Raw genomic sequence first — 25,115 nt, forward strand, 5'->3', positions numbered from 1 at the left:
GGGACATAGTGGGGGTGAATTCTGATCTTTGTTGAGTTACAACGTAGGCCTCTCTGGCATGATGGGTGAACTGTAAGGGAAAGCAACAAAAAAAGTCACTGTAGACTAGAAGGTAAGTAAGATTGTATTTTATTTTATTTTGTTGACTAGGTGGGTGCACTAGACATAGAAATGCGTTTTACATGAATGCATCCTAAATTGCTTATTTAAAGTAATTTTTGGGTGGATAACCCTTCTAATCTTTGAACCTTACCAGTATACACCATCTTACCAGTTCATGTGGTAGCTGAAACTGAATATAAATATACGTCTTGATTGCGGGCTCTGAATATAGCATGTATAGACATTTATGGGTTAAAAAAAATTCCCAAAATGAAGACTAGTTGCATCAAAACATCTTGTGTATCCCTGTATAAACATTATAATATTTTCTTTTTTCCCATCTCTGGATGTGTTTAACCAAAATATTGCATATTCATTCATATCAGGGATATGATTTCTTTATTTGTAACTGACATTATTTATTTTATTTCTGATTTGGATAATTATTTTTAATGTATTGGGGCGCAACTCCTGTGCACACTTGTGGCACTACAAATGCTAGTGTACACAGTCCGTAATGTTCATATTTGCACTTGTAGTTTTACAAGTACAAGCACACTCATGGCCTGTTACTGCATGCTGGTACTTGTAGATTTACAAGTGCTTTCACTACAAACTGGATGTTTTAGATTAGTTTTTACCATGCAGTTTGGCAGGATCGATGTTTGGTTGTGGTTTACAAAGGACGCTCAAAACGGGCCATTAGTAAATCTCCCCCTTGATCTTCAAAGTGCCCATTTGACATGACCCTTATGTATCTAGCATGGGCATGTTATGTTTCAGATCTACGTGTATTAATGTTCTTGATACTTGTATGGCTTTATTTTGTTTTTTTATATGTGCCTGTGATTTCTGCAGGGAAATAGAGATGAGAGTACCAATGTGGACATGTCATTGGTCCAGCGTGATGTACAGGTGAGTGCAAATATTATTTCCCATAATGCACCGAAACAGGCTGGTTTTTAAATTGCGTAAATCAGTTACAACTGTTGATAAAATGCAGTAAACTTTGTACTTTTTTTTTGTGCACTAAAACTGGTGCCTGAGTACCAGTGTATCAGGTTTAACACTAAAGTATTCAGATAAAATAAGCTGAAAACTGCAAATTCCACACACTGGTTTATGTAATGCAGTTATTTTTATCAGTGGGAGGCATTTACACCCAGGAGTTACAATGCAAACATATAAATCCTTAATGCCTGGGCTCTTGCTTTTGCATATGGTGAAAATTTAGGATCACATCCCCAATTAAAATTGCTTGTTTACCTTGATGGATTTGCTCCTTTTGACACTTTAAATGTGCAAAATTGGTCAAACTACTGTTTATTTCAATAGCCTTTAAGTGATGAAATATTCTGCACTTCTATATATTAAATACCTCATCTTTCTTGGGATTTAGAAGTTAGTGCTGCATTTTTTTTTTAATTGCTTACATGTATTTATAAATTAGTTATGGTAATGTGTTTATAGGAGTTGTACGCGGCTGGAGAAAATCGCCTGGGGACTGATGAGTCAAAGTTTAATGCCATACTGTGCGCACGCAGTAGGGCACACCTGAATGCAGGTAATGGAAAGCACTTTGTTTTCTGCTATTAAATCAGTGGTTATAATGCATGTAAACATTTGTTGCTTATATATAAGGTCTTATCACAGCTAATCACTGATTAGTTTCCGTAGAGAGGGTTGTATGAATTGAGTGTACAGGAGTATATATCAGAACAGTAACACTTTGGTCTATGTATTTCATCTTGGGACACATATTCCACACAGGTTCATGGGGATCATAAGCCAAATTTGTTTGCTATGTAAAACTTTTATTTTTTTACCGTAAAACTTGAGGCTATGTTAATGTTTTTCAGACCTTGGGATATTTGTTAAAGATTTGCAAACAATATTTGTTATATCGCTCAGAGACTAGCCAATGAGTATTTACAGACACAGCAGAGTTATTTTGTTTAGTTTACAATTTATTGCTTTTTATTATATTATCTCCCAGAGAGTTATTTTTACTCTCTCTTCCCAGAGCGTTTACTCTTTTCTCCTCCTGCAGGGTTACCCTGGCAATATGTGATCACTGGGAGTAAGACCGCAACCTGTATACAGTGTAATATTGAACACTGTGCTGAAAATTGCTTAAAGCCCATGCTGTTGGATACCCATTAATGGGTTAAATGTTAAACACAACGTGTTAAATATTTGAAATTTGTTGTTAGATGGTAAAGAAAAGAGATACCCTGGTATAACTAGAACTATGTATGTATGCTGTTCAAGGATATAAAACTTTTGACTGTTGCTCGCATAGCCTTCACATCAGCACAATCCCAGCAAATTAAAAGTGAAAACTAATTTAGCAGTTATGGGGTTATTGACCGTACTTAATAACTTTATTAAGCAGAGGCAATCCTACATACAAATATATCCAAAATACTTTTGTGTGCATGATCCATTCCTGGTATCCCAGACACAGTGTTTAACATCAAAACGCAGTACTATATGCAGCTTCCAACATGCTATATATAGGAAATACTGAATTGGTCATTGGAGACATTCATAAATCTAATCTCATGTTACAAGTCCCACATAACCAATTTTACTTTGTAATTTATTCAACAAAATGCTAACATGAAGAATGCATATGTGAAGACGTAAGTACATCCACCAAGATTCAGTAATGTGTAGAGCCACCTCTGACAACAATCATCATCATTTATTTATATAGCGCCACTAATTCCGCGGCGCTGTAGAAAGAACTCACTTGCATCAGTCCCTGCCCCATTGGGGCTTACAGTCTAAATTCCCTAACACAGACTAGGGTCAATTTTGTTAGCAACCAATTAACCTACCAGTATGTTTTGGAGTGTGGGAGGAAACCCACGCAAACACTGGGAGAACATAAAAACGCCTCACAGATAAGGCCATGGTCGGGAATTGAACTCATGACCCCAGCGCTGTAAGGCAGAAGTGCTAACCACTTAGCCACCAATAACATGAAGCATTGTTTTACGTGTTTTATATATGAATTGATAAGTCTCTTACAATGTGTTTGAGGAATTTAGACTCCTCTTTCATTGCTGCTTCAGTTAATTGATGTTTTAAGGTATTCGTTTAGGCATTTTTATGGTCTAACCACAGCATTGCAATGGAATTGAGGTCTGAGCTTTGACATTGCCATGCCAAAGCCTTGAAAACCTTGATTCTTTTCTTTTTTTAGCTATTCATTTGTCAATTTGCTTAGGATCATTGTACTGTTGTTTTGATCCAATTTCGGCCAAGCTTTAGTTGTCTGACAGATGGCCTCCCATATTCCCCTACAATATTCTGGTATAATACTGGGTTTATAGTAGGAAAGTTGATGATATTAATCATCCTAATAAGACAAATGCTTCAATCTTATTAATAATAAGGATGTAATAATGGGATGTAATACAATTTACATCTTTAACTGCTATTTTCGTCTCGTGGAATAACTACCAACCTGTGAAATCTCAGATGTTAGCGCGCCTCTTTCTACACAACCTTTTTTTAAGCATTTGTCTTCGTACCACTGCAACTGTAGACAGAGAGTCCCAGTTGTGCAAATACGTCCCAACTAGGAGTCAGTGAGAGCTACATACGTAACTCCTTTTGTTTGACCTGGATCCATACCACCCAAGTATCGCACATCCCTTGACCTCGTCAAGTAGCACACGATTACATGTAAATTGCTAATAAGCACAAATATATCAACTTCACTATAATGTATATACATTTTGAAAAACCATTAATTCACCTTTTTTTTTTTTCCTCGGTTATCATGGACAAACACATGGTATAAAAATCTTTTAAATCACAAAGATAACTTGATCATATACATGGTACATAAAATCCTTATATACAGTACATATAATTTGTTCTAGGCATTATTGGATGGTTTCATAAACTACTAGAACTTCTTCACAATGTCTTTGTCTAGAGCAGTTCCTTTACCAAGTAACGTGATTTGTTCCACCATAGTTGTTTCCCCAGTCCTTAACTTGTGGTAGTAGTAATTTGTAAAACTCAATATTGCCAGTGGAGTAGACAGAACACAAAAGGAAGTAGCAGACAGGCCAATAGTCAGGACAGGTTGAAGTCAGGATTGGCTGTGTTCGATTTGCCTGTATCCGAAATAGTCTGATTTCAGGGCTTGAAGAGTTTGATACACACATACGTCTAACAGGCCAAGGTCAGGGCTAGAAAAGGTTAATGCAAATCCAGAAACAGGTAATAATAGTCAAGAGAAAACAGTGAAATCTGATAAACAATCCGGGTCACAAGAACTCAAATCAAGTCAGGATATAAACTACACACTAGCTCTAACAGAAAACTATCACCGGCACTGGTGATCAACAGAAAGGGGTTCCAATGCAGCAGAACTAACAAACTATTGCTTAGCAGCTTTGCACACATGCTGCATTGTGTATGAGCGGTGGCCATTACTGGGAATCCATGGGATTCCCGTGGCTATCATATCCAGATCCTGTGACTGCAACACAACCCCAAATAATCATCACCCATTCACCACTGTGGTTGATGAGGTTGTTGTGGTGATAACTCCACTTTGGTATTATCTGCACAGAGGACATTGGTTCAGATGTCTTGTATTTCCGTCAGATGCAACTTTGCAAACCTGTCATTGTGCAATTTTTTTAGAGGGAAAAGGGGACTTTTCTTGGGTACCTTTTACATGAAAACTACTTTTTTCAGTCTTTTAATTTTTTGTTTCTGTTTTGGTGGTAGTTATCAACTTTAAAATGTACCTTGTTGACAGAGGCCTGTTGATTCTTGGATGTAGCTTACGATACTTTGCAATTTCTGAAAGCATCATAAAATCTGATCTTTGGGTAACTTTCCTGGAAGATGCATCACTGGGAAGAATTGCAACTGTCTTCATTGTTTTCCATTTGTAAATGAATTTCACTGTAGAATGGACTTCAAATTGTTTGGATATGGTCTTCTCTGAGATAGTTGCTGAGGTCTTGTATATCTTGCACGGTATTCACACATATGAATAGGGTCAGACCCTATTGCCAAAGGCTCTACTTTTATAGAGAGGAGGTAGAATTTTGTGATATTTTAATAATAATTTGATTAGCAGCATCTGGCTGAAATTACCTTCTTTATTAGTATGGAAGCAGTAAGGGTATACTTAATTTTTCACATATGGCAACACAATGCTTATGTGCATATTCAGCAAAATACCAAGTTCCTCAACCTGGAAGTTACAAATATTGTCACACAACAAGCCTGTTAGTAATACGAAGAATTATTCAGAAAAAGGAAAACAATGGAAGAAAGTATCCCGTCTCCATAAAAACATAACATTACAAACACATTCATAACAATAAATAAAATAATAATTAAAAACACAGCCTGCTTGGTACCCAGTCTATACCCACAATTAATTTGTTTTGCCCAACAAAAGAGAAAAGAACAGTGCTTGGATAATTAAATGTAAAATGCATCTGTAATATACTTAATGAAAACTGTAATATTTAAAACATAAAAAAATCTTAAGACATCTAAAATTATACATACTAATGTGGTAAATGGATGACACAATTACTTTGCAAAGAAATGGCTGAAGTATAAAAATATTTCTTTAAATACATATACAGGGAAAAAAACTGAATATAAAGCTGCAAGAGGAAAAAAAAAAATCAATATTCGAAGAGAACCAATGTAGATAAAATGTTAACAACAACAATTGATGAATTTCAGAAACCCAAATACAAAAGCAAAATCTATATTTAGCATTGTAACTTGCAATTCTTAAATAGAAGATAATAAATAATGTGAAAATAAAAAGCCAGTTCTTTGCTTTCAGTTTGGACCACATGATTGGGCAAATTAGCTCATTTTAAATGTTGCAGGCCATAATTAAATCATTAACGAGCAATTTATAATGCATGTAGAATGTAGTCTAATGCATTAAAAACTGTTTGAGAATGTCCTGCATCTTTGAGATGTGAAGGAGTAAAAAACAAACATGTTCCTCCGAAGTAATACGATAACAAGAATCTATTGTGTGCCAGTATAGATGTAAAAGAAAATGCACAAGCTAACATAATGTCATTTTCTGCACTCACTGAGAAATATATGCATCTCAACCCACATTTTGTTGCTAATTAGTTCACTTGCCATATTCTCTAATGTTCATAGTTCAATACAGAGCATAAAATAATGTCAGTTGGTAGACTATAAACATTAATAACTCTTGAATCCTCAGATAGGGTGTAAGTAAATGTCATTTACATTGCAGTATGCCTTCCCTTACAGTAGGGTTTTGTGCTGTATGTAAAAACTACTCCACACTCAGAGATGTAATGTCCTGCTATATCCTATAAGGAAAGGTCTTCCTATTATATTGCAATATATTCAAAGTAGTAGGCACAATAAACACATAAATGACATGTATTGAATTGAAATAAAGTAAATTAAGTCTCAGACACAACTAGCTGGATAATTCATTTTTTTTATTATCCATTACTATCAATTTTATTCTAATTTTTAGAATGTTTAAGTGTTGAACATTAACAGTACACTTACTGCCTCAGATCAGTCTAAGTAAAAGGTAGTAAATGATCATTCTGATCTACTTTAGCAATAGAGTAGAATAAAGTGCTGCTTATTAGTAATGAATAACACACCAGGAGGTCACCATGACTAGTCAACACATATAACACAATATCTCTGATGAAGCCATGTAGGGTGCCATGCTGGCCAGGAGTTTACAGTTATGCCTGTGAGCATATGTTCATGTTGTGTGAGAAGTTATGTATTATTAATGTATACAATATAAACCAATGTTTTGAGATTGAAATCAAATGTAGCCAGTGTAATCTTTCGATTTTTACTCATGGGATTTCTTGCCTCAGTTTTTCATGAATACCAGAGAATGTGCAACCGGGACCTGGAAAAAAGTATATGTCGGGAGATGTCCGGGGATCTGGAAAGAGGCATGCTGGCAGTGGGTGAGTGGCCAAAGAAATTCTTCCATATTGTGTCGCTCTGTATCTAGAATGAGGAATGCTAATAGTGGCTGGGGAATTGGCTATGTTCTTAAATGAACTAGTACCAAGAAAATAGCCAAGAAAAACATAGCCAAGAAAGTAAAATGTGTGATAAACCAAAGAGCTTTGAGGATAGTCTGACCTCTTCAGGCTTCCAGTTAACCCAAAGTTACTGTTAAAGACAAAAGATGTAATCAAGTGAGTGGACTTGCTTACATATTTATGTTAAGGTCATCACATCTTTTGACTTTACTACTGACTGGTACATCGCTCCATCTCTGTTAATGTTTTTGTATATCTCCTTAAAAATAATATATTCTACATGTACATTTCAGTCCCAACATGCCCTTCCAGCTATCGGCTTGCTATCTACTGACAAAGCATACTGTAGTTTTACATCCGGAGAGCCACAGGTTGGCCAGACCTGTACTAGATTAAATTGACCTGTGAGGAGAGGTTGGAATTCTACAGAATGAAAAGGTCGGTAGTTGGAAGTGGAGGCACTGCTGCCTACATAAGAGAGGGCTGAAAAAGTACATGTAGAATATATGATTTTTAATGAGAGCCACAGGTTGGCCAGGCCTGATCTAGTATTTCTATGTACATATGTATGATCCCAATGAATAACTTGTTTGTTGATGCTAATGATGTTATTTATCTTTTGGCTTGGTCACTTATAAGCTTTCAGAAGATGTCTGGTAATTCTCAGATCACCTAAATCACCCAGGCTCCATATTAGTGTTGCAATGAGCCATTGTTTTCTGTGATCTGTGTGCATTTCTCACTGCATGTGTATTTGCTGTGCTGTGTCTTTTTCATGTCCCTACTGTTTTATTATAATATAAGGGATTGTGTTAATATCATGTGTCTAAATCCTGGTTAAAGGAACTTAACTCTGGACCTGAACTCGCCTACTTTCTTACAAGCGTTCAATTTGCACTGTCAGATCTTTGCATGCAGCATTCATGAACATTAGTACTAGGCAATAGAATTCTATGGGAGCATTAATTCCGTACATTGTACACTATGCTGCAATGGAACTTGGAGACATATTTTCAACACTCTGTAAAAACCTTGTCCTCTGTCTCTGGTTTTACCGGATTATTTTCTTTCTTTTCCCAAATGTCTGTGTGTACAAGCCCTTATTACTGCAAGATCAGTGCAGTGCGCTGACTACATGTTCTGTTTTGATTAAAGGGACTAAATCAGATTAAAATTACTTTGAGAACACTACAGAGTGTGAGGCAAAACTGGGCACATTTCATATCTAAATGTTAATAGAATAAAATTAATTTTACCTCGATTGTGCAATAGGAGTACTTTTAAACCAGTTCACGGTTTCTTGTTTTTCCCTGTATTGTATTCTCTCACAAATGAGCAAATGTTGAGTTTTTGGTATTAAACCATTTGAAGTTTTTCTATTCATATTACTATAATACAGTAGGTCTACTATTGGCATGCAGCTAAATAAATTGGTCTGTAGTCATGTGAGTCTAATCCTCACATTTGTCATCAGTAATTGCATATTATATGAGACTCACCTTTTTTTTAAAAAAAAATATATATGAGTGTGCAGGACAAAAAAATCCACTCTCCAGCACTGTACTTGTACTGACTGTGAATGTAATTTCTGTTTTTTAGTAAAATGCCTTAAAAACTGTTCAGCTTTCTTTGCGGAACGTCTCCACAAAGCAATGAAGGTAAGTCAAGCAATCGCGCTCCAAAAGCCATCTGACAGAAGTACTCGACCCTAATTCCATGTACAATTTAACAAACCTTGTTTAATCCGTAAATAATACATTGTGAAACTAAGCTGAACCATTAGTATTAGTATTGAAAACTAGACAGAAAATCTAAAGAAAAAAAACTCCGCTTGGTTTTATTGGTAATTTTGTCAAGAGATACTTCTTATTTCTCTTTTATCCAGTCTGGGGGACACTGCTTACCATGGGGTTGTGGAGGGAGCTTGGGGAGTTGGCACCTAACTAGTTAACTTTTAGTGCTGCCGACAGACCCCTCCCCTCTACAATCCCCCTGCCTCTTCCTCTTCCTGTCCGTTTTTTTCAGGTGCCCATGGAGTTGGGCAGTGTTTTTAGTGCTTAGTGTAATTTTATTACTTTTATTTTATTATTTTAATTCTTACTTCATTTTTTCCCAGTAGCAGGCTGGAGTGTGTTCTAATATAGAGGACACACTCACAGCACAGCAGCGCAGACGCTCCCCTGTCAGATGAGAGCCAGCGGTTCTCATTGACAGGGACAAGAAAGGAGATGGAGGAAAGGGTGTCTAAAATTGAGAGTGACAAGCGGTCTCACGGATCGCTGTCACTCTTGAGCCTCCCCGATAACCGGCGCTGCCATTGCAGGCATAGAGTGCCGGTTATCGGATATGTCAGTTGACGGCGGCCATTTTGGATTCCTCTGGAGGTCTCCATTACTCTTCTACAGAAAATTTATTTTATTTTTTAAATTGCTGCAGAAGCAGCACTACTGAAGGGGGAGAGTTAACACATAGAGCTCCCCCTCCTTCCTGAGAGAGAGATGGTCTGTCCCAGTCTTCTGGCGCCAAGGAGAAGCCCCGGAACAGAGAACAGATCTGAAGGAGCAGCACCAGGATACTGCTGTTGGACTTCTCCCCTGTTTGGCCTATGGCTAAGTATCTGATTTATTTAAATACATATTCTGTATTGCTGTGTACAAGAGGGCTAGTAGGAGTTATATTATAATTCTCCTACCTGCTTAAATATTATTTTGTGTTTAAGATATTACAAGTACAACTTTTTATCTAGATTAGTTGATTCTTGTAGTTACACTTTCCTCTATACATATCATATCTCTTTCTCTCTACTCAGCTAAAATTTTTCAATTTAAGTCTGTGTGTTTGGTGTGCCTTCCTTTATTCAGAAATGTCAGATAAATGAAAGGGCCCTAAATCAATATTTTTTACGTGTTCTAAATGTCATGTAAAATTAACTTGTGGACAGAAGGACCCGTTGGCGCTCTGTTTCTGAAGCAGGGGTCCCCCCTGCGCAAACCCAACAGGTCTCAGCCCCTCCATCAGAGGAACCGGCCTGGGTGGCCTCCCTGACACAGTCGGTTTCCTCCTTAGCACAGATTGTTTCTCAATCCAATCAATTGTGGTCTAGTGGGGCAACTTCGGTGTCTAATAATCCAAATACACCATTGGGCCTCCCTGCTTCCTCTGGTTCCAGTGGAACGTCTATACCAGGACCTTCCTCATTACAGACGGACCAAGCCCCTGTTCCCACAGAGCCGCCATGGTCCGCAGCTTTTATAAAGGGTTTGGATAAACTGAACCAGTTACTCAAATCCCCAAATATTCCACCTGCTAGAAGGAAGCGGCCTAGATCTGATAATACCCTTATGGTCCTTTCAGACTCTGAGGAGTTTTCAGAGGAAGAGGGGGATATTAATTCTGATCCTGACCAAGTTCTAACGTTGGGACAGGAAGAAAGCTCTAAAAGCCAATTTATTAACGATTTGGTTTTAACAGTAAGACAAGCGTTGGATCTCCCAGAACCGGAAGATCCGACTCCCAGAGACAGAAATCTTTTTAAGAAAGCCAAAAGAAGGGCTAGCCGTTTTCCCCCTTCTGTAGAACTTGGAGATATCGCAGAAGGAGCCTGGAAACAGCCGGAGAAAAGGTTCTCTGTTCCCAAAGGTTCTCTTCCCTGTATCCATTGCAGGAAGAGGATGTGGTTCGCTGGGAGAGCATTCCAAAAGTGGATATTCCTATAGCCCGATTGGCCAAGCACGCTTTACTCCCAGCCCCAGGTTCTGCATCCCTACAGGATGTCAATCACCGCAGAGTGGAATCCCAGCTAAAATCTATATTTGCGGCTGCGGGTTCTTCCTCTAGGCCCACATTTGCGTCAGCTTGGGTTGCTAGAGCCATGGAAGCATGGGCAGACCAGCTGGCAGAGGCATTACAGGAATCTGATTTACTTCCCCTGGCTTTGCATTTGAAGGAGGCATCGGGGTACCTGTATAAGGCGGCCCAGTATACAGCGGCTGTATCCTCTTCTATTCAGGCTGCATCTATCTCGGCAAGAAGAAGTTATGGCTGAAATCATGGGAAGGAGATGCGGAATCAAAAAAAAAAAAAAAAGCGTGGAAACCATTCCTTTTTCAGCGGCAGGTTTGTTCGGGCCGGAATTGGATACCCTGATCTCTCAGGCAACCAGGGGGCAAAAGCACTTCCTTGCCAGTATTCCCTAGCAGGAGCCGGAACCCTCGGGTCAGCTCTTTTTCGTCAGCCTTTTCGGGGGACCTCCTTTCCTAAAGGACAGTCCTTTAGAGGCAGACAGCCCAATTCTCGAGGCTCCTCTGCCAGGGGGAGATCCTCGTTTGCAGCTAGGCGCCAGGCCTCCATGTCCCAGGAGAAGCCTGCGTCATGACGACCACTTTTCTGCAGGGGGCGCCAGTGGGGGGACGTCTGTCTTTGTTTCAGGAACAGTGGGCAGCGTCCTTCCAAGATTCTTGGATTCGGGATATTATATCAGAGGGGTACAGGATAGACCTGTTGGGCCCCACTCCATATCGTTTCTTCCAAACTCCGCTACCCCGAGATCCATCAAGAAGGCAGGCTATACAGGATTAGGTCGCCTCTTTTCTTTTTCAAAAAGTTATCTGCAGGGTTCCAGATTACCAGAAAGGGCAGGAGTTTTATTCAAACCTGTTTCTGGTCAAGAAGCCGGATGGCTCCTTTCGCCCCATCTTAAATTTAAAGGGCCTCAATGTGCACTTAAAGGTGGACAAATTTCGTATGGAATCCCTGAGGTCGGTGATAAATGGCTTAGAGAAGGATCAGTTTATGGCGTCCATAGACATAAAGGACGCATACCTCCATATTCCCATATGGATTCACCATCAGTCTCTTCTAAGATTCTCGGTGGGATCCTTCCACTATCAGTTTCGGGCCCTCCCCTTCGGCCTCTCAACAGCGCCGAGGGTTTTCACGAAGGTCATGTCAGTTATGGCAGCATGTCTTCATCTTCAGGGAGTTCAGGTCGTGCCTTATTTGGACGATCTGCTCATAAAATCCTCCTCAGTAGATTGCTTATGTCATCACTTGTCCCTCACCTTGGTGGTCCTCGAGAAATCCCAGATGGTTCCGTGTCAACACATGGTTTTCCTAGGCCTCATCATGGACACCAGCCAGCAAAAATGTTTTCCTGCCCGTCGAGAAGGTTGCTTCAATTCAGAGCATAGCAACTCAGGTCTTGTCTTCCCCCAGCCCCTCAATGCACTTGTGCATGCGGCTGCTGGGAAAGATGGTGGCCTCCTTCGAGACCATCCCCTTTGGTTGAGCCCATTCTCGTTGTTTCCAGTGGGATCTGTTGACAAAATGGTCAGGATCCCACCTTCGCTTAGATCTCCAGAGGATCTCTCTATCCCCGAGGACGAGACAATCACTCCAGTGGTGGCTGATTCGGAAAAACATGACGGTGGGCAGGTCCTTCGCTCCATGGTCATGGATCATAGCTACGACAGACGCCAGCCTGAAAGGTTGGGGGCGGTGATCCTACATCTCCGGCTCCAGGGCTTCTGGTCGGTTCAGGAGTCGACCCTTCAATAAACATGCTGGAATTGAAAGCTATTCTTTTAGCCCTTCGGGGGGCCCAGTCCCTCCTCCAGGACCATCCCGTCAGTCCGACAATGCCATGGCTGTGGCATATGTCAACAGACAGGGAGGAACCAGGAGTGTAGCTGCAATGAAAATTGCAACTCAAATCTTGATTTGGGCAGAACTATATGTTCCAGCAATATCGGCAGTATTCTTTCCAGGAATAAGAAATTGGGAGGCCGACCACTTAAGTTGAAATCAGATGATGCCAGGAGAGTGGTCACTCCATCCAGAAGTGTTCCAGTCTCTGATTCAGAGGTGGGGTCTTCCGGATATAGATCTCATGGCCTCCAGACACAACAGAAAGGTTCACACATTTCGCGCAAGGGCAAGGGACCCCTTAGCGGTGGCAGTGGATGTAATGACGATGTCATGGGACTTCAGGTTGGGATACCTGTTCCCTCCGATTCCCATGCTTCCTCGTGTGCTCAGACGAGTAAAACAAGGAGGTCTGCCAGTAATTCTGATAGCTCCCTCATGGCCGCGCCGAGTCTGGTACGCGGACATACTCTATGGCAGAAGGACCGGGGTTTCGTCTTCCATCTCGAGTCGACCTCCTTCTGCAGGGTCCCTTCCGTTACCAGAATTACCTCAGATCAGTTAACGGCATGGCTGCTGAAGCCAGCCTCTGGAGGGCTAGAGGTTGTTTCCCCCAGTGTGGTGAACACTATGATGCGAGCCAGAAAGCCAGTCTCAGCTCGCATCTATCACCGGATTTGGAAAACCTATATCAGATGGTGTGAAAATAGGACATGTCACACGTCCTCTTTTAGCCTCCCTCATTTATTGGCTTTTCTTCAGATGGCCTGGAAGCAGGGCTTCGTTTAGGTATCGGCACTTTCAGTCTTTTTTCACCTGAAATTAGCGGATTTGCCAGATATTAGGACTTTCCTTCAGGGAGTCTTGCATATTCAGCCTCCCTATGTTCCGCCTACAGCACCATGGGATCTCAATCTGGTGCTGGATATGCTTAAAGGGCCTCCCTTTAAGCCTTTACTTGTGGCAGATTTGAAATGGTTGACCTGGAAGGTCCTCTTTCTTTTGGCTATTGCATCTGCACGTAGGCTTTCAGAATTAGGAGCTCTGTCTTGTCGGGAACCATATCTGGTTTTCCACAAGGACAGAGCGGTGTTAAGAACCCTCCCTTCTTTCGTTCCTAAAGTAGTTTCGGTTTTCCATCTGAACCAAGAAATTGTAGTTCCGGTCTTCTCATCTACTTCCCATTCGGATCAACAGTCTATGGAAAAGTTAGATGTGGTTAGGGCTCTCCGCATTTATGTCAAAAGAACTTCTCAGATTAGACCTACTGATTCTCTGTTTGTTCTTTATGATGCTAATAAGAGAGGCTGGCCAGCCTCAAAACAGTCCATTGCAAGATAAATTACGGCTACTATTAGGCAAGCTTACATAAGGCTAACCGTCCGGTGCCAGAGAGACCTGGTCCTCTGTCTACACCTTTACAAAATTTTACCAGTTTAATGTATTTGCATCCGCGGATGCAAATTTCGCTCAGAATGCTTTGCGAGCGGGATTTTCAGAGTAGTCCCACCCTTAGGGGGCTGCTTTAGAACGTCCCCATGGTAAGCAGTGTCCCCCAGACTGGATGAAAGAGAGAGGAGGATTTATGTACTTACGTTAAATCCGTTTCTCTGATTCCGTCTGGGGGACACTGCGTTCCCTCCCTTCTGCTTTTCTTCTGTGTGCTCTTGTTTGACTGCCCTTTTTTCTCCTTGGGCTTTTTAATTAACTGACAGGAAGAGGGGAGGGGTCTGTCGGCAGCACTAAAAGTTAACTAGTTAGGTGCCAACTCCCCAAGCTCCCTCCACAACCCCATGGTAAGCAGTGTCCCCCAGACGGAATCAGAGAAACGGATTTAACGTAAGTACATAAATCCTCTTTTTTTTTTTTTATAACTGAAACCCACCTTGGGTGCAGTGCTGTTTAAGGTGTTCGGTTTTCTATCAAATAATTAAACCTACTTTCATTAGTAAAGATGTTGTCCCACTTAGTTTAGTGTTGATCCTGTTATGTAAATCTTTATTTATGTGGACTCCCTTTAATTATTCCTGGTCTTGCCAAAATAAAAAAAACTGTCCATAACCTCTGTGTTATGAGCTACTATTGGATTTACTGTATGGTTAGAAGTATACATTGTGCATGGGGTAGCATCTAACTTATCCCTGCTTGCGTGCAGGGTGCTGGGACAAAAGACAAGACCCTGATCCGTATCATGGTGTCTCGAAGTGAGGTGGATCTACTGGACATCCGGCAGGAATATAAAAGCCTGTACGGCAAGTCGCTGTACACAGATATCACGGTAAGTATTGCAGTCCAGACATCTGTATGGGCACAAACCCATCACACCAAATGACCTTTGTGATAATTGAGACGAAAAAAATACACAAACTGTAATTGCAAGAACCCTGTGTGGATATTAAGGTGTGTATATTATTCTTACTACATTACTACCATTATTATTGAGTTAAATATGTCCCAGGGTGCTGTGCAATAGCAGACATTTACCTGTACTAAGACCTATTGTCCAGATTATTCCACAATCACATTTGTCCAAGGTTTTGTTTTAATGTTTTATTATTTATCTATTCTTTGTCATCTCTAGTACTTACCCACCATTTTAGGCCTTTATCTAGAACTGCTGTATATGTGGGATTGGAAATGCATAGAAAGGAAAATATTATTTTCCTACATTTTTTATGATGACCATAATAAAGGGTCTATAGCCAGTCTTTAACGCTTGCTCCTTTCTTATAGGGAGACACATCTGGAGATTACAGGAAGACCCTCCTGAAGCTTTGTGGTGGCAATGACTGAGCACGTGTCCTTTTATGTTTCCTCTTGTTCCTGAAAGATTTCTGATCCGTGTTTCCGCCTCTCCTTTTTTTAACATTAGCCTAAGCATGAGCTGGGTGCTCAATGCCCTGAAATCAATCATTGGGCACCCAACTCCTAAATTGTGCCTTAGTCCTCTACAATGTGTCTTGGAGCAGTCAGTCAGTCTGGCAGCAGTGAACACCCATATATTTTCATGTGCTTGGTGCTTATATAAACCTGTAACATCTCTTCTTATCCAGTTATGTTTCTTTCTTTGCATTAATCCGACTTAATTCTTCTGCATGCTGATGTGTTTGGAACTTAGATGCTTCTGCTGTTCTATGTGATATTCTTAACATTTTTTTTTACCCAAGGAGTAGATAAACTGTGTTTACTAGAAATGTTTTTTCTTTAGCACAATAATAAACAAATAGTAATGTCCTTTAAGAAAAGCGCACACAGTTCTAGTTCATTCAAACACAGTTAGGGAATGTGTCTGGAAATTGCCTCTTTAATAACACGCAGACTCTTTTTTAAAGAAACAACTGGCCATAACTAAAGCTAAATAACACATTTATTAAAGCTGAAGATGCCTAGCATACTGAGAAAGCAGAGGCATATGCCACTTTTATTGATACTTTTAAGTAAATTCAGAAATAGACAATGTATGGAAAATGGACATCGGTTAGTGAAATCAAGAGGACAGCACACGATGGCAAACACTTTGGATTTATAGTTCAATTAAATTCTTTAAAAGCAAACACAGGGCTTTGTAAAGCAACTATATAAGTCATATGCTTTGTGATGCATTAAGAGCTAAATCTGCTTTACTCCTTTTATTTCTCAGTGGCAGAAGTAGGTTTAATGTGACACATCTGTGTAAGAGACCATATATATTTAGAATTCATGTTTAACTTTGTGAAGCTACTATTTTACATAATTGATTTTGTTCTAAAAATAGTGACTATAATTTATTTTTACCTTATCTGTACACAGAAATTAATTGCAGACCCTGCTGTTTGTGAACTTAATGACTTCGCAGAGATATCATAGCTCTGATGGGGCACATGAGTGATACTTTGTAAGACATGAAATAAATATTCATGAAGGGATGCCATATATTTGTTTAAATTTTTATAGTCTCCATGGATGTTCAGATATTTGATGTACAATTAAATACGTTTACTATATAAATTCTGAGGCTTTTTGTCCCATTTCAACATGCAATGCTTAAAATGATTAAATACCCCTGCAATGTTCTGACAGATTGGTATATGCCAAATTTAGTGATAAGGCTTACATAAAATAATTCCATCACACAACTCAAGGCTGTTTTCCAACTGCTAATGAGTAGGACTATAGTGATGTTACTAAGCTATCCTATCTGTGGCCAGGCCTAATGGTTCATTTATGGTAAACTTAAATAAAAGTAAACTTTGATAAAAGAAATAACAAATATGTGCTTTGCACTTGTAAATAAATGTAACAAACCTTTAGAAATATAGACTATGAATTTATAAACGATAAATTCTGCTAAATACATATTTACACATACATCTTGCTGTAAAGAATCTGTAGTGGTAGTTATTTTGAGGACACTTCCCATTTACAGACCAAATACAAATTTTCGTATTGTATCGAATCTCCTGTTTTTAGGATTTGACTAAATCCTCTGCATTGAGTCTGACCAAATTTGAAACCAAATCCAATTAAAAACGATAAAAAAATAAAATGGGAGTGGACGCTGAGAAATACATATAGATGTAAGGATTAAGTAAGTTGTAGTTAGATGGTTATACTTACAATTTTACAGCTGGTTTAATTCTATGCTGTTTTTTGTGTGAACTTTGACCTCAGAGACTCATTTGCCCTCCTTCCTTTCGTCACCATTTTGTTCCCCCTCTGAGTGTGTTTGCACTTATTTACTTCTCCTCCATTTAAATGAATTGCTATTTTTATTCTATCCATTTTTACACCTTCCTAGTGTCACCAGGCAATGGTCTTACAAGATGTTCCATTACCAGTGCTGTTTGAGATAATACTGTAGAAGCCTCTATTTAATGAGCTTTACTGTATTGATGGATATAGTGGTCCTCTCTATATTTCAGAAGCTGACAACAGTAATACTTGGCATTTTTTTCAACATAGCAAATCTGAATATAATGTTTATTACCGTGCCTTGAGTTTTGTCAATATACAGGAACTTTTATATATATTTCTCAATGTTAGATGTGTTTCAGTAACTTGTAGTTTTAAGTTTTGTGGTCCTTCAATCCACTGCAATTGGAAAATGATGGGAAATGGGGAAAGAAGAATATTATCACACTGAAAAATGCCTCACCTTGACATGTATTTATGGGGGTGTATATTGCCTTAATAGAGGACAGTGCTTCTCTTAATCATGTTGTTCCCTAAGTCTATAAAAAGATTGAACTATTTTAAGGTAATAAACAGACTTAAGTGTGCTTTAGACAAAAATGCTTTTTTGTGTGACTGTTTTTTATCCAGATATTTCTGTTTGCTCCAGCAACAATGAGCTGAACTCGTAGGTGGTAATTTTGTATACTTTAAGGTGGACATACATTTGTTTCTAGGCAAGCATGTTGTCACAAGTGCTTTTTCTGGACTTGCATTGTTTAAGCAGGATAACTGTTTTCAATATGCATCTTGGTAGCACAGAAAAACACTAGATATGTTTTAATGGGAATTACATTGTCTACATACATATCCAATGCAAATCTATGACTACCAATCCTCGGTCCTTATAGATGAGAAATCCTCTCTGGATCTGGGTGCACTTGTGTTATAATGAAACACAAGCATCATGTGTTTATAGCTTGTGACAGATTACATCACAACGTTGATTTTAATCATATTTTGATACCATAGTTTTATTTCAAGGTTATTAATAGTTTTAGGGATGTTTTATGTTATTTTTTAATTTTGAAACTGAAAATTTTCATTGTAAAGTAATTTTTTTTTTTTTTTTTTAATACCAATGTTTTATTAGCGAACATTTTATATCGCACAATGTCTTATAAAGCACCAAAACATAAGTTCTTGATGTAATAAAATATACTTTTATATATCACAAAGTGCACATTGAAGAAAAATATTGTGTGTTGACAAAGAAGGTAATGTCCTAAACAGGAGAATGGTGAAAGTCTTCATCTAGAGTCTGCAAGAGAAAAATGGACATGAAATGGGTTGCTCTAGTTTTGCATTTTAAAATACATGTAACTCTTAAATTACCAAATTGTTGTTACTTGATTGTACTGCTTTTAGCAAAACAAGTATATTAGAAACTCTACTAACCTCTTTGAATTCATAAGTTATTTCTTTACAGTAATTGGAAGTTCCTGCCTAGTGCTGAGCCTTTGATTTGCAAGATTTAGGATAAACGCTGACTACGGACAGAGCAATATCTGGCAATTGACACAATATACTAAGTATATACAGTGTCCCAAAATTACCCCCATGTCTGATGATATTCCGATCATTATGGAATATATTAGCCTTTCTATGCAAACCGCACTAACCTGCTCCTGTGACACTGGAAGGGATCCAGTTGCTTTGCTTGAGCGAACGCTTGATCTCGTCCAATTTGCCCAGGCCTATATGACCAAATTGAACAAGAACAGGCTGAGCGGTCTGCTCTCTTCCAGTACCACAAGAGCTAGATAGTACTCTGTTAGTAGAAAGTCCTGTAATCACTGACTTACAAGTTTTAGCTTTAATGCGTGAAACTCACAAATGCATCTTCATACATAATAATAATTCTTAATCTTATAATCATGGTATTACATTACTTATTTAAATTGGTTTGTAAATTACACATTGTCACAGACATGTTTAAAATGTAGTTATATAATGGTTGTCAGTGATTTTTAGCAAATTTAAAAACATATTTCTCTTTCATCCAGTCTGGGGGACACTGCTTACCATGGGTTGTGGAGGGGAGCACGGCAGTTGGCACCTAGCTAGTTAACTTTAGCACTGCTGACAGACCCCTCCCCTCTACAATCCCCCCGTCTCTTCCTCCTCCAGTTTTTTTTAGGTGCCCATGGAGTTGGGCAGTGTTTAGCTACTGCATGTATTTTTTATTTTTTTCTACTTTAATTTTATTTTATTCATTTTAACTTTTTATAGGTGGCAGACCTGGGAGTGTGTTCTACTATAGAGAACACACTCACAGCAGAGCAGCGCAGGCACTACCCTGTCAAATGAGAGCCAGAGGCTCTCACTGAGCAGACCAACTGGCAGAGGCCTTACAGGACTCTGATTTACTTACCCTGGCTTTGCATTTGAAAGAAGCATCAGGGTACCTTTTATGAGGCGGCCCAGAACACAGCGTCTGTGTCCTCCTCTATTCAGGCTGCATCTATTTCAGCAAGAAGAACGTTATTGCTGAAATTATGGGAAGGAGATGCTGAATCAAAAGTCTGTTGAAGCCATTCCTTTTTCAGCAGCAGGTTTGTTCGGCCCGGAACTGGATACTATGATTTCCCAGGCAACAGGGGGCAAAAGCACTTCTTTGCCGGTATTTTCTAGTAGGGGCCGGACTTCTCGTGTCAGCCCTTTAGGGGGACCTCCTTGCCTAGAGGACAGTCCTTTAGAGGTAGACAACCAAATGCTCGAGGCTTCTCTGTCAGGGGCAGAGCCTCGTTTGCAGCTAGGCGCCAGACCTCCAAGACTCAAGAGAAGCCTCCGTCCAGACGACCACTCTACTCTGCCGGAGGTAGCGCCAGTGGGGGGACGTCTGTCTCTGTTTTGGGAACAATGGGCAGCGTCTTCTCAAGACCCTTGGATTCAGAGCATTATATCAAGGGGGTACATGATAGACCTGCTGGGCCCTGTACCACATCGTTTCTTTGTAACCCCTCTACCCCGAGATCCAGCAAGAAGACAGGCAATACAGGCTTGTGTCGCCTCTCTTCTTTCGCAGAGAGTCATCTGCAGGGTCCCAGACAACCAGAAGGGACGGGTTTCATTCAAATCGGTTTTTGGTCAAGAAGCCGGACAGGTCCTTTCAGCCCATTTTAAGCCTAAAGAGCCTTAATGTGCACTTATGAGTGGACAGATTTCGGATTGAATCCCTGAGGTCGGTAATAAAGGCTTAGTGAAGGATCAGTTTATGGCCTCCATAGACATGAAGGATGCATACCTCCACGTTCCCATTTGGAGGGACCATCAGTCTCTCCTAAGATTCACTGTGGGGTCCTCCCACTATCCGTTTCGGGCCCTTCCCTTCGGCCTCTCCACAGCTCTGAGGGTCTTCATGAAGATCATGTCAGTCATGGCGGCGTGTCTTCACTTAAAGGGAGTTCAGGTCGTGCCTTATTTGGACGATCTCATCAAATCCTCCTCAGAGATTTACTTATGTCAGCACTTATCCCTCACCTTGGCAGTTCTCGAGAGCCATGGATGGCTGATAAACTTAAAGAAATCCCAGATGGTTCCGTGTCAACGCATGGTCTTCCTGGGGCTTACCATGGATACCAGTCGGCAGAAGGTGTTCCTGCCTACGGAGAAAATCCGTTCAATCCGGACTATAACATCTCAGGTCTTGTCCTCTCCCAATCCCTCAATTCATTTGTGCATGCGGCTGCTTGGGAAGATGGTGGCCTCCTTCGAGACGATCCCCTTCAGCCGGGCTCATTCTCGATGCTTCCAGTGGGATCCGTTACGGAAATGGTCAGGATCCCACATACACTTGGATCTCCAGAAGATTTTGCTGTCTCCGGGGGCGAGAGAATCACTCCAGTGGTGTCTGAATCAGGATCACCTGTCGGTGGGCAGGTCTTTCGCTCCATGGTCATGGATCATAGCCACGACAGATGCCAGCCTGAGAGATTGGGCGGTAATCCTGCACCTCCGGCTCCAGGGACTTTGGTCGGTTCAGGAATCAGCCTTATCAATAAACGTGTTGGAGTTGAAGGCAATTCTTTTAGCCCTCCGTGGGGCCCAGTCCCTCCTCCAGGGCCACCCTGTCAGAGTTTAATCCGACAATGCCACGGCTGTGGCATATATCAACAGACCGGGAGGAACCAGGAGTGCAGCTGCAATGAAAATTGCAGCTCATATTTTGTTTTCGGGAGAACAATATGTTCCAGCAATATCGGCAGTATTCATTCCAGGGATAAAGAATCGGGAGGCCGACTACCTAAGTCGAAATCAAATGATGACGGGGGAGTGGTCACTCCATCCGGAAGTATTCCGGATATAGATCTCATGGCCTCCAGACAGAACAGAAAGGTTCACAGGTTTTGCGCAAGGGCAAGAGACCCCTTAGCGGTGGTAGTGGACATAATGACAATGTCATGGGAGTTCAGGTTGGGATACCTGTTTTCTCCGATTCCCATGCTTCCTCGCGTGCTCAGACGAGTAAGGCAAGGCGGTCTGCCAGTTACTCTAATAGCTCCCTCATGGCCGCGCCGAGTCTGGTACGCGGACATAATATCTATGGCGGAAGGACAAGGATTTCGTCTTCCGTCATGAGACAATCTTCTTCTTCAAGGTCCCTTCCGTCACCAGAATTTACCTCGGCTCAGTTTAACGGCATGGCTGTTGAAGCCAGCCTCTGGACGGCTAGGGGTTTTTCCTCCAGTGTAGTGAACACTATGATGTGAGCTAGAAAGCCAGTTTCAGCTCACATCTATCACCGGAGTTGGCGAGCCCATATCAGATGGTGCGAAAATAGGACATGTCACACGCAGTGCCGGATTAAGGGAATGGAGGCCCCTGGGCTGAGGGGGCCTCCATTCCCCTGTGAGGGCCCCCCGCCACCCCCCCTGGTGAGCCGAGCCACCCCACTTACCTCCTTCTCCGGCGCTCTGTACGCTCTTTACTGAGGAGATCTCGTGAGAGTGAGACTCACAAGATCTCAGTAAGGAGACAACAGCTCACCGGGGAAGGACCGCAGTGAAAGTGCTCAGCAGCACTGATCGCGCCGGGGGCGCCCCCGACCCATCAATTCTGCTGAGCACTTTCAAGGGCCCCCTGGATGCCAGAGGCCCCTGGGCTGTAGCCCAGTTAGCCCTATGGTTAATACGGCCCTGGTCACACGTCTTCCTTTCGTCTCCCTCGCTTATTGGCTTTCCTTCAGGATGGGCTGAAAGCAGGGCTTCGTTTAGGTTCCTTAAAGGTTCAGGTATCGGCACTTGCAGTCTTTTTTTCACCTGAAATTAGCGAATTTGCCAGATATTAGGACTTTCCTTCAGGGAGTCTTGCATATTCAGCCTCCCTATGTTCAGCCTACAGCACCATGGGATCTTAACCTGGTACTGGATATGCTTAAAGGGCCTCCTTTTGAACCATTACTTGTGGCAGATTTTAGGTGGTTGACCTGGAAGGTCGTCTTTCTTTAGGCAATTGCATCTGCACGTAGGGTGTCGGAATTGGGAGCTCTGTCTTGCCGGGAACTATATCTAGTTTTTCACGAGGACAGAGCGGTTTTGAGAACACTCCCATCTTTTGTTCCAAAAGTAGTGTCCTCTTTCCTTTTGAACCAGGAAATTGTAGTTCCAGTTTTTTCATCTACTTCTCAGTCTGATCTGCAATCTAGGGAAAAATTAGATGTGGTTAGGGCTCTCCGTATTTATGTCAAAAGAACATCTCAAGTTAGACGAACTTATTGATTCCCTGTTTGTCCTATATGATTCTAACAAAAGGGGCTGGCCAGCATCTAAACAGTCCATTGCAAGATGGATTGTGGCAACTATTAAGCAGGCTTACATAACAGCTAACCTTCCTGTGCCAGAGAGACTTGCGGCCCATTCCACCAGATCGGTAGGGGCGTCATGGGCAGCAAGAAATGGGGCTTCCGCTGACAAGCTTTGCAGGGCAGCCACCTGGTCTTCTGTCCACACATTTACCAAATTCTATCAATTTAATATATTTGCATTTGCGGATGCAAATTTCGCTCGTAGTGCTCTAGGAGCGGGGCTTTCAAAGCGGTCCCACCCTTAGAGGGCTGCTTTAGAATGTCCCCATGGTAAGCAGTGTCCCCCAGACTGGATGAAAAGAGAAAAGAGGACTTGTATACTTACGTTAAATCCGTTTCTCTGATTCCGTCTGGGGGACACTGCGATCCCTCCCTTATGCCTTTCCTCTGTATGCTCTTGGTTGATTGACCTATCTCCTTGGGGCTTTATAAATAAACTGAGGAGGAAGAGGCGGGGGGATTGTAGAGGGGAGGGGTCTGTCAGCAGTGCTAAAGTCAACTAGCTAGGTGCCAACTCCCGTGCTACCCTCCACAACCCATGGTAAGCAGTGTCCCAAGACGGAATCAGAGAAACGGATTTAACGTAAGTATATAAATCCTCTTTTCTAAGGCTTACTTTATTGTCGCATTCAAAGAACTATTATAAATTCCATTGAAACAAACCCTTACAAAGAATATCATGTTTTGGAGGGAATATTAATATTCTGCTGTAACAAAATATAATGTTTAGATCGGCGGTTCCCAAACTGCGCCGCGGCGCTGTCACTGGGGTGCCGCGGGCCAGCCATAGAAAAAAGAAAACAAACTTACCAATCAGCGCGGCGCCGGGACCCAGCTGCGGGAGAGAGGAGGTGGCTGGGCCCCGGCGCCGCGCGGATTGGTAAGTTTCTGTTTTTTTTCCTTTTTTCTATGCCTGGCGCGGGGCAGAGTGAGAGGGATCGTGGCAGAGGAAGGGACAGCGGGCAGAGGAGGGGCCCAGCGTGAGAGAGGGCAAAGGAGGGGCCCAGCGTGACAGGGCAGTGTGCTTGGATGCAGAGGGGCATTTTTGCATACAACTAAATAAGTATTTCTGTCGTGACCTACATACTTATTACAATTTTTTGACCCAACTACTTCTAAAACAGGACTGCTCAGTAATTATTTTGGAAGGGTGCCTTGAAGAAATTTGGAGACTCTAAGGGTGCCGCGAACTGCAAAAGTTTGGGAACCACTGGTTTAGACTATGCCCGCCTAGTAAAGTTCAAAACTGAATTTCAGATTGGTATTTCAGTTAATTAATAAACATTCATTAAGACGCATGTACAATCCTAGCATTGGTTTTGTAAATTCCACTCTAGGATTTATCCTTCAAAAATAAAAGTGTAGTTCTATAATATTTCAGGGCACACACACACCAGATAAGCATTACTGGGGAAAATGCTCACTTGTAAGGGACTGGTATGCATCCTGTTACATGTGAAATGCCAAGCAAATACGATACAAAAGGAGCAATGAGAAGGTTATTTTGAGGAGGTATTCACAAGGTGCTGCCTCACGTAATCAATAGTGAAACTGGCACATAGCAAGCATTCAAAACTAGTACAGCCAAGAGGGCAATGGAAATTAAGTACTGGTCCTAAGGGCACAATCCATTCTCAGTAAACATAATAGACAAGGAATATTACTATTAAATGAGAAGTCATTCACACAGATTTTGCAATATGAAGTCCCACCACCTTCTGGCAATAGATCTATGGGTTTGAAATTTAACTACTTTGAGATAAATTTGTTACAGGCCTGGA

General features: G+C 41.1%; 2 protein-coding genes across 2 annotated transcripts in view; one reads left to right on the forward strand and one right to left on the reverse strand.

Annotated features, from left to right (window-relative positions):
- The window catches only part of ANXA11 (annexin A11), a 75,864-nt gene extending 59,059 nt beyond the window's left edge, over window positions 1–16,805 (forward strand). The window contains exons 10-15 of the mRNA XM_075217125.1: window positions 961–1,017; window positions 1,573–1,666; window positions 6,999–7,094; window positions 8,775–8,833; window positions 14,974–15,096; window positions 15,552–16,805. Coding sequence (XP_075073226.1) covers window positions 961–1,017; window positions 1,573–1,666; window positions 6,999–7,094; window positions 8,775–8,833; window positions 14,974–15,096; window positions 15,552–15,611 — 489 coding nt within the window. The 3' untranslated portion in view covers window positions 15,612–16,805. The remainder of the gene's footprint in view (window positions 1–960; window positions 1,018–1,572; window positions 1,667–6,998; window positions 7,095–8,774; window positions 8,834–14,973; window positions 15,097–15,551) is intronic.
- PLAC9 (placenta associated 9) overlaps window positions 16,168–25,115 on the reverse strand; it is a 36,053-nt gene continuing 27,105 nt past the window's right edge. The window contains exons 4-5 of the mRNA XM_075217126.1: window positions 18,410–18,789; window positions 16,168–18,365 (exon numbers count right to left, since the gene is read on the reverse strand). Of these exons, the coding sequence (XP_075073227.1) occupies window positions 18,779–18,789 (11 nt within the window). The 3' untranslated portion in view covers window positions 16,168–18,365; window positions 18,410–18,778. The remainder of the gene's footprint in view (window positions 18,366–18,409; window positions 18,790–25,115) is intronic.

The sequence above is a fragment of the Mixophyes fleayi genome, chromosome 6, assembly GCF_038048845.1.
Source record: "Mixophyes fleayi isolate aMixFle1 chromosome 6, aMixFle1.hap1, whole genome shotgun sequence".
NCBI lineage: Eukaryota > Metazoa > Chordata > Amphibia > Anura > Limnodynastidae > Mixophyes > Mixophyes fleayi.